At 35.5% G+C, this 17,450-nt stretch overlaps 1 protein-coding gene across 1 annotated transcript; it reads right to left on the bottom strand.

Moving 5' to 3' along the window:
* Window positions 1-2,093: 2,093 nt before the first annotated feature.
* Window positions 2,094-7,993, bottom strand: LOC135641851 (probable serine/threonine-protein kinase PBL16). Its single transcript, XM_065157621.1, has 6 exons — window positions 7,620-7,993; window positions 6,801-7,111; window positions 6,591-6,726; window positions 5,419-5,552; window positions 3,626-3,749; window positions 2,094-2,689 (listed from the first exon to the last, which is right to left on the bottom strand). Exons 1-6 carry the CDS (start codon window positions 7,681-7,683, stop codon window positions 2,337-2,339), a joined length of 1,122 nt encoding a protein of 373 aa, XP_065013693.1. The 5' UTR covers window positions 7,684-7,993; the 3' UTR covers window positions 2,094-2,336.
* Window positions 7,994-17,450: the final 9,457 nt, after the last annotated feature.

Here is a 17,450-nt window from a genome sequence, read left to right as displayed (position 1 = left end):
AAAATAGAAAATATTAAAATATATCCATGTGAATCCAATACAAATGGTGTCCTCAAATTGAAGGACATTTTGATTATCATTATTTACAAAAATTTGACCTACAATCCTTGTTATAGAGAAGATCAATCTTAAAAAATAAAAATAAAACAAAAAATCATTACAAAGAACATTAATAATAGTATATAAATAGATCTTTTTTTTAGTATAACCAATTGAATCAGTAAATCAAGCATCTTAATAGTGAAGATACAACTTATGTGATACTTGGAGTTATTAAAAATAGGAAAAAAAGACCATGTTATTTGGATTTGCAAGCTTAGGGAGATGATTATGAGAGCAAGGAAAAAAGAAAAGTAAAAATATCCAACAAGTTACTAATGATATTGTCCTTGCAAACTTTACTTATTTATTCATTTAGAATAATGTAAAATGAAAATAAAAACAAAATTAGCTTTTTTTTTTTTCTAAACGAAGAAAATGTATAAAGATTTGATGATTCTATAAAAAGTAAGATTTTTCCCAAAAATGAATGAATGTGTTGATCATGTCCCATATGGGCTTCTATCTTTCATAAAAAATATAAGTTGAATCAAGTTTTTCTTCTGATCCAATATGTGAATAAATTGGAGTATTATAAATTTCACCACTTAAATGTTTGATATTATCATTAATAATCAACCACGTCTAAAATCAGATCATATCGTTATGCTCAATACTATATCTTCATTTGTCATGATCCAACATGATATCATCACTGACACATTAACTTATTAACACTGAACCATAACATTAGTTCGACACGGTTAATCCCAAGTTAGTTATAGTAGATTTAACTAGTCTATATAAATAGACTTAAATTTTATCTCACTTCAAATATCATACTAAAACAGAGTACTATCATTCTGTCATTGCTAGATCTACAAAACCTTTAGCAATTTTAGTGGAGAATTTTTTTTTTTTTGATAGAATCATACATCGTTTAAGTTTTCTTTTTTCCTTTATAATCTCCATTGCATTTTTAGGGAAATAATGTTTTCATCAAAGTTGAAAACTAAAGGGAGTCTTCTTTCTTTTTCTTTTAATGAACCATATTGGACCGCCCGAAATGAGGTGATCCGTATACTAATTCACACACGGCTTAATAAATACCGATAAATATGAATCGATCTATATGAAATTGCAAGCCTTGTATAGAAGTACATTATTTGCACTTATATCTGTGAAGTGCCAGGAAAATATACATTTTTGACATATGCAGTTTGCAGGAGCAATTTGTCCCCTGGCTTGATATTTTTTGGACGAAGTTCAAAGCTCAGAGTTGAAGCATCAAGCCCCACCTTACATAGTTGCACTCCAATTATCAGTCAAAGAAAAAAAGAAAGAAAGAGACAAGATAAAAAATCATACTCAATGAGGGAACATTGGAAGCTTCCTACTGTGTCTTTATGCAACCATGAAAAGGATTAGCATGAAGGAATTCCAATCAGGCAGCCCTTCCTGGTGTATCTTAATCAATAACAAGACACTTTCCAGGACTCTTATGTGCCCAACATGTCAAGCAGAATCAATTGTCTCAGTCAGTGACCATACTCAGCTTCTTGCATTGGAGACCACTGTGCAACTGAGGGCCAATTGCTTGAGGTGGGGAATCTTTGAAGGTGAGACAAATATTCCATTTAATACTCCATCCTTCTTAAATTTTGGTGTTGTTTTAGTGTTTACTTTCGTGAATTGAAGTAATTTACAGATGGTTTTAGTGAAAGCAGATAGCAGGTAAACATCAGGTTTTTGATGAAAGCTTGTTGACTTCCATAATGTCAGTATGGAAGTTCACTGTACCTTTGAACAATGTTACCATCAGAAAAGAATATTACCGATTTTAACTGTTTTATCTGCTGGTTTTGGAAGAATGTTGAACTAAAATATAACTGTGTGAGTATCTAATTCAATTAACCAGCTGATCTGATTAATATCAACACAGAATAAAGTGAATGATTGATAAAACACTTCAATTTTCAGGAGGCAAGATACATTTTGGACTCTGCTGCCTTCATGTGCTTTTTGCCTGCATGATACAATGTGGATGCATCACATTATAAAAGTGGCATATACATTTAGTATTACAAAATTTAACATTACACAACCAGTATTCTCTATACATATCATGCATTCATCTCTGAAATGAACACTATCCTTTTTCCATTCCCCTCTGTTGACGACTTTAACTCTGTCAATAACTGACTACGACAAAATCTTTGGTTCAACAATTTGCCCTCAGGTTACAGACACTGAACGATCTTTTTAAGCAAAAACTCGCATCCAGTACTTTCCCCAAGCTAATCATATACTACAGTATAAATGAAACCGATACTTGGGAACTCAACAGATTCTTGCAGAGGTTCTAAGGAGTCAACGATGTCTCTCATCAGAGGCCTTGCCTTGGGGTTCCGGTTGAGACAGTGGTGAGCCAGCATTGCCATCTTCTGAACAGCTTTTACTGGGTACTCTCCTCCCAATCTGGGGTCTACAATGTTGAGCACTCTCTTCCTTTGAGAGAGCAGAGGTGCCACCCAGTCGGCAAGTGCCTGTTGTCGCACTGGACGTGTCTTGTCTAGCGATTTCCTTCCAGTTAGGAGCTCGAGGAGGACGATTCCGAAGCTGTAAACATCGCTCATGGCAGTCAGATGCCCTAAATGAAATGAGAAATTTATCAGGTCGGCCTAAACTAACCAAAACTTTCCCAATTATATGTATCTACAATGCAGAAGATAGCAGACTATCAGATTCAATCCAAGGTGAAACTTGTACTAGCTAAAACATTTATTTGCAGTGTCATATATAGCATTCAATCTGTGCTTAATATTTCTAAATCAAATCACTCTTTGTGACCCAAGATTCTACTTTTGCCAATATCCAATCACCATCTGACAGACTAATTTATTCATTCAATTCTAGTATATGAATTATAGGCATTTCCTATTAAATGTTTGAAGAAGTCATTGTCAACCTTCTCTCTCAAGTGATTCAGTTAACATTACCGACCATCTGATGCCATTCTCATTGTGATCTAAAGAAATCTACAAAATTTTATCATTCAAAAGGAAAGAAATACCAATTTCCAACATGAAACTCCTTTGTAATAGCAAATTGGTCGGCATAATGAAACAAGAGGATCTGCACCTGTTTTTTTACTCCTTCATGGCCCTGAGACTACAATGATTCAGAAACAGTGGCCTAAAAATCTGCCTCAACTTCCTATTATCTGTCTTCTTTTCACAATGTTCCTTAACTAGGCATCATATTGCTTGGACAAATGAGCTTCATTGGGATGACAAATGTGAAATTTAACTAGGATCTAATGTATATATAAATCATATTTTATTGTAATCTCCAACATAAAATCTAGTAGGATACTAAACAGTAAAGTTTCATGTCCCATAAACATAAGCAGAAGAGTGCATTTCATTATGAACATAGAGTAAATGTGCATCAAAATAATAAAACTTGATCATGTATACTTGCAATTCACTGAAACAATACATTGACATTTAAATCATTATTAACAAGGAGCATCAATGAGGAAAACACCCTTTACAAAGTCATTGAGGTTCTGTCTGCACATTACCTGTCATAATATACTCTGGTGCTGCATATCCATGAGTTCCCATTACCCGAGTAGAAACATGAGACTTATCACCAACTGGTCCATCTTTTGCAAGCCCAAAATCAGAAAGTTTTGTGTTGTAGTCCTATGAATTATAAAGAGAACAACAAGTATAGATTCTAATGCTCGATATATGTAGAATAATATGCAGAACTATCTTTTAGTGATAATGGAATGAGAAAGTGTCAACCCATGGTGGTAGCATGTAGCTGTCAACTGAAGAGATGCTTGCAATGCTAGAAACAAGGTTTTAACTATGGACTTTAACAGTGTTTGTGAGGTCCAAAGTAATTCGAAGAACATGTTAATCAATTTCCTATCTTTTTCTTCTTTCTTTTTCTGGGATCAGCAAAGAGATAGAGATGTTTTCACCACAAATTGCCTGTTACATATATGTAAACATTTACCTCTGAATTACCAACACAAGCACCAACATCGAACATATGACTAAGGTTTGCAATACTGCTGGTACGATTCAGTGTGAGCAGTATTTATGATCCAATGACCCCATGGAATGTAGACTAGGGTAAATCGGGTGGTATGCCTAGTATAGGAACTGTAAAGTCAGGTGGAAGGCTTGTACCATCCCGTATTGCCCAGGTACAAGCCCTATACCTGGTAATTTCATTTTTTATTTTTTCAGCTTTCGAGGTTTTCGAAAAACTCGGTATGTACTGGTGTGCCAATATTTTTGTACACCGGTATGGATCGCTGGTCTGGACCTTGTCTGGTACTACCGGTACACAAAATTGTGAACCTTGCATATGACCATTGCAACGACTAGTTGATGGTTCATTGAAAATCAGTTTCTGCTCAATTTCCTTCATGAAGAGAATGCAAGATTTGGACTTGTTCAAACAGTAGCAACCAATCAATGTTGTTAAGAACAGCCTCAAGTCTCCCAGGCTAGTCTAATCATAGATACTGTATGATTAATTAATGTAACAAGTAGAAGCCTTAGATAAGATATTATAGTAGTTATATTGATTGATGTTATGCTTTTATAAGGGAAAAAATGAAAATCTATTAGGTTTGCATTTGTATCAAAGATAAATGTGCTGCTTTGCACTTTTTAATACACGTTACCAATTACACAGCATTTCTTTGCTAAATCAAAGAACTAGTAACAGAGAGTTCTTTGCTAAATCAAAGAACTAGTAACAGAGAGAAACTATGTTATACATGGCTTCTGCAATATACTAGTATAGTAGAAAAGTTAAACGAATGATGAACAGCGCAGATAACATTATTCTTTCTTGTTAATAAATATTTGTATACTGCTTTAAATTTCTTAGGCAGAGCAACTTGATGAACTTCTATGAAGTATTGTATTCAGACAAAACAACTCGATGGTTGTATGATATTACAGGGAGTGATGAACATACATTAGGACTGGGGCACCATACTGTTCAATGGGTTTTACATGTCCTGCTAAGCAGGGCATTCTGCTATATTGTTGAGTAGACAAAAATATTCTTTCTAGTTAACAAACAATCGATATTATTTCTCATAAATAAACAATCATGAACTACTTTAACTTTCTTAGGAAGAACAAATCTAGGTGATGAACTTCAATCAATTCTTGTCTTCAGGCAGAACATTTATCTGGCTGTACAATATTTTAGGGAGTAAGGGGCATTTTTTGGATCGGTGTAACAAATTGTTCAATGGATTTTACATGATCAATATCCTACTAACCATGACATTCTGCTTTATTGCTGCAAAAATGAATATACGAAGTTCAATGTACTAACCTGGTCTAGCAAAATGTTAGACGTCTTAAAATCACGAAATATGACAGGCTTTTCAGCTTCATGAAGAAAAGCAAGCCCTTTAGCGGCACCTAATGCAATTTTCATTCTGATAGACCAAGGAAGGGGGAGCAACACTGTTCAATCAGATAACGTGAGATGTAAACATTTTCATAGGAAAAAATAGAGGCAGAGGGTGAGCAAAAGAGTACCAAAAGTATAATCTTATTTTTAGGATAAACAGATCCATATACAAAACACAATATCCAATTTTAGGATAGCAAATGATGATCAATATTTACTAGTTTCCTCCATTCCCAGATGTCCTTTATCTTATAAAAAGAAATAATCTTATTTTAACTTCATTTCCAAATGATTCCTCACAGTGTCAAAACTTAAAAGGTCCAAAAGAAATGACCTTCTGCGTAAAGAAAGTATCTCCTTGGTAGTCTCAAATAGCTTTACACATGACTTCCTCTTGTTACCCAAATGTTTTATTTCATGATAGTTCTTCCAGAAAACATGATCCAGCCTCAATTCATTCAGCTTTTTCAGAAAAGAAAAAAAGCAGCAAAAGCTGTTTCAACATCAGCATTTTTTAGTTGTAATGACCTTTTATTTCTATTTTACAGATTTTAGGTTGTTACCCTCTTCAAGAATCAAGACAGAGGGGAGCATCTTTTTGTGTCATAGGCAGCTAAATTAATGTTCAAGTATCTTTGCTATAGCTCAGGAGAACCTGATCTCACTGAAAACTGATATGACAGGAAAGCTTGATGAAACTTCTCAAGGAAAAACATAAACAGTTAAAGTTGGATTCGAATGACTTGTAATGACTTCTTTATGACGGGGGCCCAGGAATATGTGTAGCAGGTTGAGTTCCAGATCAAATACCAAAATTGAATAAACTCCTATAGGACAGGACAAGAAAAAAATTATTGAAATTGACCAAGTCAAAGTCAAAAAAGCACATAGAGCAAGAAATAGCATTAACTAATATCACTCAAAGCATCAAAACAAAATTTGGAGTTTGCTAACAAAGAAAAAAAGAGAGATTTGTCATCAGTGGCCCAGAGCAGTAAGGTAGATTTCATGGTACAAACATGTGCTTAATCTGCTTATTATGTTGTTTGAAAGTACTAACAGCAATTGGTGAAAACTTTCCAGAGATTTACTTGAGAAGAGATTGGATTCGACACTTCCCCGAGACATGAATTCATATATCAGAACTCGATGCTCATCTTCACAGCAATAACCAATCAATTTTACCAAATTTGGGTGAGAAAGTTGCCCAAGAAATATAACCTCAGCCTACAAACATTACAGTTGTCCATCAGAACTCACTAACAGTGATGAAAACCAAGTAAAGAGTCAACAGCAATTACCAGCCATTCTCTGTGACCCTGGAAACTGTTATCACCATCATGGACCTTCACAGCTACTTGAAGAGGTTGAAGCCCCTCCCTGAGATCTCGAGTGATGAATCCCTTATAAACACTACCAAATCCCCCTCCACCTAAAACATAGTCCTGCCTGAAATTTCCTGTGATAGTCTTAACTTCATCGAAAGTAAACGCTATAAGTGGGTTTGTCGCGGTATTCCCTCGCAAATCCTCAACTTCCTCTGGGTTGGAGGGCAACTTGCTGCCGTTCTTTTGCTCTTCTTTCACTGAAGGACTCTGGTCTTTTGGAGATTCTAATGAAAAAAGAGAAAAATATCGTTCTGAGCTTGTAATGAAAGAACTTTTTGTATACATATGCTCACAATATTGTTTTGAGATTGTAATAAAAATTCTTTATGTATACATATACTCACAGCTACTGATTCCTCTATTCATAACATGAATTAAAAGATTAAACCAAAGCAAAAAGGAATTATCTGGGACATGTCTTCAGCAAATTTCTCTACCTGAACATAATTTGCTAGTTTGAAATAAAAAGCAAACTCGTTCATGTTTCCCATCACAATATAACACACAAACCCTTGAAATCTACAATTTCATGCTCCAAATCTCTCTAATGAGAACCATAAAACTACCAAACTCAGAAAAATGTATGAGGGATGACCTAGACTCAGGATCCTATCACGGAAGCTTCTCATCATGAAACAAGTTGCTTATGAAAGAAATTAAAAGTAACAGATGCTCCAAATCTTCACTCTATTCAATCCAAAATCAAACTTACATGGATTTTAAGAAACTGACCTGACTTTGCAGTAGAAGAGACTCTGTATTTGGATGGACTCCCAATGAACCAGCAATTGCCCATTATTGATGAAACTCCCTCTGATCCGGCAAAATATGCCACTCGGTAAAATGCCACGACCGTAGACCACACTATGCCACTCACACAAGATATTTTGGCAGTACAAATGGGAGGAAGGGGAGAGACAGCAAACTAATGAAGGAAAGAAGGATTTTTATGCTTTGGAGATCAGGAGGTAAATGTGTGATATGGAACCTAGCAGCCTCTTGACAGTGGTTTTCTATGGTTGGTTTTGTTTTGTTAGGTAGAAAGCAACAAAAAGAGATACATATGCAAGTAGAAGTCTCTCTCTCTATTCTTGGTCATTTTCATTTATTTCTTTTTTGGCCTTGGATTTGGGAGCAGGTACAGGAAGATTAATTCACAAAATGCTAAGAAAGAACAGTTTTGTCAACCGAGAGTTAAGCATAGCTTCCATGAATGATAGAGAACTCTGACTCTGACTTTGAAACCTTCTCCCCCTCAGAAAAAAAAATGCACCCCACCAATAGGCACTGCCATCGGACAGAGACTACTTCTCTGTACTCTGTTGCCTAGCTTCACCTTCACTGACACACACACACTTTCTCTATCTCTCTCTCTGTCTCTCTTCGTGTTCTCGAAGGAGTCCCCGGGTACGGTGTCTGAATGCAAGGGGCGGGTGAGGTGGCGCAAAGATATCCTTTAAAGACAGCTGCTACAGGTGGAGGTGATAGCATCACAGTGGAGACTGAAGCGGTCCTTGTTGGATGATGGTGTCACCTCACATGCCTTCAATCCTTTTCCACAAGCTAGCGTGAGTGTGAGACACTCGTCATGCATTTGTCTCCCATCAAAAGGTCATCAACACCTTTGAGCCTGACGGAGACCCGCCTGCTGACCTAAAACCCACAGGCCGACCCTTCTTGCCGACCTTCCCTGCTAATCACAGTCCTTGGAGGTCATATTGTTGGTGAAGGGTCAAACTCATAGTAAGCTTAGTACTTCGTCCAGTAGAAATGGTCAAAGAAAGAGAACATGAACCTCGACTTGTTTGCTACTTACTCTCTTTCCTCTTTCTTTCCTCTCATATACCCTTTCTCTTCAATTTAATTTTTAATAGAAGTTTTAAGGTCTTGATTAGCTACACATTAAAAGAAAAAAAAAAAAGGTCACAAAGAGAGATTTATGATCATGAATTTTTTATAAAAAAATTATATTCACACATGTATTTAAATTTGAGATCTATCGCTTATGTAGTAATACTAATCAGATTATGATTAAGCTTGCATTAGAAGCCTAAAGAGCTATCAAGGTAAATGTAAAGTGATTGAGTAAAGAAAGTTGGATGAACATTATAAAACCAAGATGGACTCCATGGAGTATCTTTTGGTTGCAAATTATGTTATTTTCCTATGCTTATTATACTTGTCAACTCCTTCCATTGGTTGCAAGTTATGCCATTTTCCTATGCTTAGACTTTCTCAACTCATTCCATAGATCTCCTTGATAGCATCAAACGCTAACTATTCTTCCTTTTTTGACTGGTGACTTGTGCATTTATGCAGTATATCAGACAAGTAGAATAAATTGGATACTTGCCGACATCCTTGTGCCTCAAAAATAAAAAGAAGAGAAAGGTGCAATGCTTACTACCACTAGTTCTTCCGAAGGCTTCCCAACCTCCTGCATTAAAGAAAAAAAAAAAAAAGGAAAAGAGAGAGAGAGAGAGAGAGAGAGAGAGAGAGAGAGAGAGAGAGAGAAGCGATTTTCCTTTTAAAATTTTTTTTTTTTAAAAAAATATTTATATTTTATTTTCTCAAACGATACTCTAGAACTCATTTGATATGTCATACTAAAATTCAAGTAGGTAATTATAATAGTTTATGAATATCACCAAAATAATAATTAATAATTAATAATAGTTTATAGTATTTTGGTAACCATGACAAAAACATATAAATCATATAAATAGACTTCTAATCCTAAACACTGTGAATCACGTAAATGGACTCATAATCCTTACACTGGAATGAGTTCACTCACCCTATATACCGAATCATGTGATTGTGTAGACCAATTCATCCATTTGAATTTGTGAAACCATTGGACCAATGGTGTATAGGGTGTCTGATAAGAAAATAATTTTTACATTATTTAAAACAGAAAATATTATTTGAAAAAAATAAAATATGAGATATTTTCTGGAAAGAAAAATTAAGGAAACTTGAATAGAAGGTGTAATGGCTAGTAGTTTTTACGGATGTTTCATGAAGGATAACTTTATATTATTATTTAATATCAACTGAAAGAAACTTTAGGAGTAACTGGTAACTCAAATCAAAATTTTTTTATCATGGTATATTACCTCATCATTTGGATTTATATATTCTGTTCGTACCGAAAGAAGATATTAAAACTCTAAATATATTGGATCATTTCTTATCAACTTATGTTTTTGAAATTACTGAGAAACGATCCACCAACGAGTGACCCACATAGCCTTTATCTTCAGCAGTTGTATTTTTGTTTCACCAGTCAACTTCTTTTAGGAAAATGTCTAGTCCAACTCTTGTCACAAGAATCTACTACAGCTGTGAACATGACGATAATAATAATAAAACTTTAAAGTTCTGACTAACTGAAGTGAAGTTATGATATGATGAAATAGTTAAATTACTAATTTTGTTAAACTTGAATTATTGATTCAAAGATGCTTAGACTAAGCTAGAGTACTATCAATCTCCTTACTTTAGAGCTCTCCTAAAAGAATAAATGTAAAAATTTAGTTGAGTGATAGCTACTTATCATGACATGTCTTTTAATTGTGTCTACAATTGATATTTACTTAACTTGAGTCTGCTCCATATTATATGATATGATCTGATTTGATGAAATAATTTATTTTTGTTGAGAATGAACTATTGACTCATGATGCTTAGGCTCACTTATAAATTTATTCAAGTCTTTTTTCAGTTCCTATATGATATTAAACTAAATAATTGTAAGACTCCATAAATCTTTCGCCATCATTGATTTACGGGAAAATTCATATCCTTCTCCATTTGTTCTATATAAATCTGATAACTTAAAAGAAGGGTGTCTTAAACTTCTTTTCGGGTGAAATATTTATTCTTAAAAGGTGATTAAAAGTTCATTTTGTTCATATTATTGGGTATTATATCCATTGATATAATGTGATGGCCCAAGAGGAAATATTGTGCAGTGGTAAAGCTTAGAGCTAGTGTTTGTTGTCCTCATTTCCATTCCAATAATTAAAGATCACCATTAATTACATTGTCCGCTTCATCAGTGGCCTGAAAAGAAGAACACCACCAAAAACACATGCCAACGACATGAGCATCGGAAACGACACGTCGATCCAAAAACAAAAGAAAAAAAAATCTCTTCTAGTTTGGACAAACTGCAATGAGAAGTTGAAATGTTTGTGTTCTCCATGCATTAGTGAATCATGTGGGCTTGACATGCTCATGCATCGAGAGGAACAGCAGGAAGACAAACATATCACACAATCATACGTCCATAACACGAGTATCATATTGTTGATGCAGATAGTACATGCTGTTATATCACAACCCACCCAGAAAGAAGATTTCATGTGATTTTAAAGGTTATTTTTTCCTTTTTCGCTAAGGAAATAGCTTTTGTGGCTTATCCTTTTCATAAGAAGATGAAAGCTTCTGCAAGTCCTTATCCCAATCTGTCTTAACTTCGAGTAGGACAAGAAAGTAAAACCCACCCAACGCTAAGGCTTTTGTGACTCGATGATTCATACTGGTTTTGCATGATTAGAACCCGATTTTTAAGTCGGAAAAAACAATCTTATCGTTTTTCTTTATATTTTTAATAATTATTTTCTTAGACTATGTATAATTTTAAATATTAATTTTTATAATTTGTTTTTTGCTGTTTCTCTATGTAGATGAGACCGTCAAACATTTCTTCTATCCAAATTGTCAGAAGCAATCAGCACTCGGAAGCACTAAAAATCAGCACAGAAACATAAATAATTTTGAGTTCTTATAGGATGAACCTGGCACCTCTCAACTCTCTTGTGATATAAGTAATACTTAAACAAAGGCTCAGAGTTACCTACTCGTAGGAAACACTCCTCACCTATTCCATAATCAAAAAAATAAATCTAGTTCCGTATTAATGGTTGCTGGCATGGTTTGGTTTCACCAATCGGACAAACGATGAGGGGATCATTACCTGCCTAACTTAAAAAAGTAAGAAAATCGACTAGAGGTGCACTCGCGATAGTGAAGCAATGAAACTCGACTAGAAGTGTAATCTTGATAGTCCCCAAATGTTGTCCTTAGTAGCACGTACTGGCACGTTGCCCGCATTAAATGTTTCCACTATGTCGGGTAAGGGGAGCTTTGACGGAAGCCTGTTCGCTCCATCTAGCACCCAAGTATAAAAGCCATACCCCGAGCTAAGCTAGGGCAGATAGGCAGAAAATATTCTTTACTCTCTTAATTCATTGATGATACACTTATCTTCCTCTCCCTCTGTTTTCCTAACTTAAGTATTATTAGGGTCGAGCCAAGACACCCCCGGCATAGGCCTATTGTGCAAGGTCATCGATATAGCCTAAAGGTATAACCAGGAAGCCACTCGGTAGAGGAGATCACATAGCTGTGAAACTAAGCTTCATCGCCCAAAGACTGAGCCACTCCTAGTGCACTGCTTCTTCCTATAGCTTTTTTCATCCTGCCTATAGCACCAGCTCTCCATGTCAGCCAAGAAGAGTTATCAGAAGGGACCTGTGCTTTCAACAGATAACCAACTGGGCCAACTCACTAGTTAACGATCTTTGCATATTAACATTTTGATGCTATAAGAAGGGTCGAATGTCACAGGAACGTCCTTGTACCACTTCTCATAATGAATACTCTAATGAGAAGGCACTATGTATGGCCCCTATCCCCTTCGAGCAGAGAGGGCACGTGCCTCCCTTCTAATAGAATGATGCATCCACTTTGGCCTAAATGCTAGGGCCTTACTAGCATCTTTTTAATGACCTAGGACTTTCCCCTCTAGGGCTAGGAATGGGCTCCTTGCCCATCCCATTAGAGGCATTCCTAGGCCTTGCTCAGCAAATCCAGACCCTCATTGGCGTGATGCAAGCCATCGCTCCACTCCTACCTCAGTTGACACAACTGACGATTCTAGCACAATGGCCTCACTCCCCACCCTCAGTAGCTAGTTGCACATCCTTCACTTGAAGCTCAATCGGAGAGTCCATGCCTCACCTTTTAAGAACCTCCTCGATTAGAGGGGACGGGTGGTACTGCACTATGTTGAATCCCGAATTTTGATGATAAAATTAATTAATATAGTTATGAACTAATAAGTGTTTAAGATAAGTGATGTAAGAGAAACTTCTATCATAAACTTTAATCATTAAATTAGAATCAGACATTGGGCCGAAGAGCATCATGTTATAGATTGGACGTCGGGCCGGAGGATTGGTCGATGTGTTGTAGGATTGGTCAATGTGTTAGAGGATGAACTTCGTGCCATGAGTTCAAGCATTGGGCCAAAAGGATCGAGTATTGCGCTAAGAAGATCGGATATTACGGGAGGTCAACATGCCGATAGACTGGGCAATATGCTGAAGGAAAGGATAATGTGCTTATTGAATCTTAGATTTTGATGATGAAGTCAATTGCTGAAGTTATGATCTAATGTGTGTTTTAAGTGACGTAGGACTAACTTCGAAAAAATAATTTGATTAAAGCAGAAAGAATCAAACGTTGAGCTGGAGTGAAACATGTCAAAAGATTGAACGTTAGGCCAGAAGAATGGTCGACGTGCCGGAAGGACTTCATGCTATAAGTTCGGGCATCGGGCTAAAGGATCGGACATTGCGCTAAGGAGATCAAAAGTTGTAGGAGGTCAATATACCGATTAGGCAATATGCCGAAGGAGAGGATGATGTGCCAAAGGATCGGATGAAGCGCCGGATGAACTAATGACATGCCGGATAACATATTATATGTGTCTTGTAATTGATTGTGTCTAAACTAAAGTATTTTAGGAGACTAATTGAGTTAGTTTATGGTGTAATTATCTTAACTCAATTATGAGCCAATTAGGCCTAAATTGGAAATGATTTGGGCTCATTGGGAGGCCCATTCAGTGACCCAAAAGTTGGTTTAGGCAGTGGCATCGTCAAACTGATAGTGGAACCGCTTATGAGTTGGAAAAGTCAATAACACACTTTTCTAAGCTGTGGTAACGCCTAGTATCAATGTGTCAGGCAGTGGTACTGCTAGACTATGTGGTGGTACTGCCCAATATCAGACTGCCAAGCGATGGTACCACCCATACTCGGAAGACCCAAAAATTTAAATTTTTGGCTTCATTTTTAAAACCATTTGGGGCCTATAAATACCCCACTTGGGCAGCAAGAAAAGAGCAAGAACTTTGAAGGAAAAAATTAAGAAAACTCTACCAAAATATTGAGTTTCCTCCTCCTTGAGCTTAGAAGTTGATCCAAGAGAGGTGTGTGAGGGTTACTTTAAAAAAGGGGGTATAAAGGTTCTCTCCTAAGCCGAGAAAAGTGTTGTAAGAGGGTAGTTGATCTTCATCATTGAAAGAAGATCGTTAGTAGAAGTTGATGGCCTCGACGGAAGAGGAATTTGGAGTGGATGTAGATCACGATGACCGAACCACTATAAATTAGGTGTGCTCTTTTCCTTTCTGTTTACTTTTGTTGCTAATTAATTTAACTATATACTGTTTTTGCTTGCACTTTATGTTTAAACATTTTTCTGATACGGGCTTTATTGAATGAGATTTTTGAATTGACGTAATTTTTACGAAAGCATTAATTCACAACCCCCCCCTACTTAGTGCCGATTTCAATCTTAACAATTGATACCAGAGCCAAGTTTCTCTCTATTAGTTTAATACTCAAGAGAAACTAAATAATATTTTTTGGCAATCTAGAGGGTCATTCTATCACTCGTCCTCCTATGTTCGATGGGACAGACTACATGTATTAGAAAACATAAATAAAAATTTTCTTGCTTTCTATAAACTTTGTTTTATGGAATATTATCGAAAATGATTTTCAAACACCATCTAAACAATGGAATGACTTTGAGAAAAAAATTATTTTTCTTAAACGCTAAAGCTATGAATGCTTTATTTTATGCTTTAGATAAAAATAAGTTTAATCATTTTTTTTATGCGAAACTAAAGTTAAGTTAAGGAGTCTAAAATAAATCTTTTAATACATGATTTTGAATTATTTCGAATAAAGCAAAGTGAAACCATTGTTGACATGTACACCCGTTTTACGGATGTTATCAATTGTTTGAAAGCTCTTGACAAATGTTTTTCTAATCTTAAACTTATAAATAAGATTCTAAGATTCCTTCCAAAGAGTTAGGATCCGAAAGTAACTGCAATATAAGAGGCAAAGGACTTAAATAATTTTCTACTAGAAGAACTCATCGATTCAATGATGACATATAAAATAACATATTTGGCACATGACAAACATGAAGACAACCTTCCAAAGAACAGAAAGGTTATTGTGCTTAGAACCAAAGAAGACCACTGGAGCGAGAGCTCAAGTGAAGATGATATAGAACTCCTCAACAAAAAAAATCAAAAAGTTCATATAAAAGAACAAGACTAAATTAAAACAAGAATATAAAAAGTGTTCGAACTATTAAGAGAGAAAGGGGGGGGGGGGTTGTTGCAGTGGAGGTTGTGAATTAGTGTGAGATTCAACAAAAATGAACTCAAAAAGGATGCAACCACTTATTATGAATGTAAGAAGCCAGGGTAATCCAAAGATGAGTATACAAAACTGAAGAAGAAGTTGTCAAAGAAGAAAAAAGCACTCAAGACAACATAGGATAAATTGAGTGCATCCGAAGACGAGGAGCAAACCGATGAAGACGAAGTGGTGAACTATGTTTTGATGGCTCTCAACGATGAGATAAATGACTCAACCAAAACCCCTTTACCTTACAATGAATTACTTGTGCATTCCATGATTTGTTTGATGATTTTGATGATTTTAAATTTGTTGGTAAAAAATATAAAATGCTAAAAAAGGATCATGCTTCTCTCTCTAGTAATTTTGAAAAATTAAAAAATGAGCATGACAATTGCATGATAGCACATTATACTAAATATAAAGAATTAGATTCATACAAAAAGGAAAATTTGCTATTACAACAAACACTAGAAAATTTTAAAATTAGTAGTAAATCTTTAAATTTGATTCTTGCTAATAAGGGTCATGTTCGTAGAAAGAAAGGAATAGACTTTGTGAGTAACACTCAACTAAAACCAACTATTTTTACTAAAGGACCAGCATTACATGTTTTCCCTAAGGATAAATTAATTTTTATGGTAGATGTGGACATTTTGCTTATAAATATTCATTTAAAAAAATGGCTTGCATAAATTAGTTTGGATTCCTAAAGGAACCTTATATCAAAAAATAAGATAGGTAGATCTAAACATAAGGGACTCAAAGTCAAATTAGTACCTATAGCAAATTCACCTTTCTTGTAGACATCTCTACGATCGAAAGCTATGAGCAAAAATTAATGATGATTGAAGATGATTCTCACTAGCTGAAACAAAATGATTTTGATTGAAAATGCTTTATGTTTAATGATGTAACGATGATTTGAAATAATGATTATTTTTATGATTTATGGCTTATTAATTTTTAAGATTTTTGTGATAAATCTTATTTTTCGATTTTAAACATGATGCATGGTTTTGACATAAAAAAACTTGGGCATGTGTATGAAATCAATCGCATGAATTGAAACAACTAAAAAGAGAAAAGCATTTTTCTTGAACCTAAAGCTTATCAAATTTTTCAATAAGAGATTAATAAATCTATTTAGGAAATTCATGAATCTCTTAAACTATAAAAGTGATTTTGATGATTTAACAAATTAAATTTGAATGAGTTTTATCCAAATTATGATTTCTCTTTTGATTTCTTAGAATTATTGTTAGGATCGAGTTGGCACTAAGAGGGGGGGGGGGGATGAATTAGTGCTTACAATAAAAATCACGTTAGTTTTGAAAATCTTCGTTACGATAAAAATCAATATCGGAAAGAAGTTTAACTTGAAACCTCATTTGTAAGCATAGTGAAAGGAGTAGCAAGTAAGATAGTTTGCAGTAAAGGTAAATGGCAAGAATAGAAATGCAAACCAAGTTTTATAGTTGTTCGGTTATCGTGATCTACATCAACTCTCGATTCCTCTTCACTCGAGGCCATCGGGTTCCACTACCGATCTTCTTTTAATAGGTGAAGATCAACTACCCGTACAACTCGATTCTCCTTTTGATATGTTCAGGAGAAAACCTTTACACCCCCACTACCTCCTCTCTTAAACTTCACCAACACTTAGAGCTTAAGAGGAGTTCTCATAAGATTACAACAGCGTTTTTCTTTCTTTTTGCTCTTAGTTCTTGTCTGATCTGAGCAGGGATGAGAGGGGTATTTATAGACCCCAAATGGATTCAAACTTGGAGCCTAAAAGTATTTCATCCTTAGTTTTCGGGGTACTGGTAGTATAACCACCTGTGTTGGGTGGTACCACCACTTGCAGCATTGACACTAGATGGTACCACCGCCCAACATATTCTGGGAGACTATGTCTAGGTGGTACCACTGCCCAGTCTAGTGGTACTATTGCCTAACATAGTCTTGGGACTGTGTCTCGGTGATTGAGCCACTAACGATGCCACCACCTGGACCGACGGAGCCACCGCCTAACCCAACTTTTGGGTCA

Source organism: Musa acuminata, chromosome BXJ3-6 (assembly GCF_036884655.1).
Source record: "Musa acuminata AAA Group cultivar baxijiao chromosome BXJ3-6, Cavendish_Baxijiao_AAA, whole genome shotgun sequence".
NCBI classification, from domain to species: domain Eukaryota; kingdom Viridiplantae; phylum Streptophyta; class Magnoliopsida; order Zingiberales; family Musaceae; genus Musa; species Musa acuminata.
Note: the sequence above shows the minus strand (reverse complement) of the source record. Positions and strands in the feature narration are given on the sequence as shown.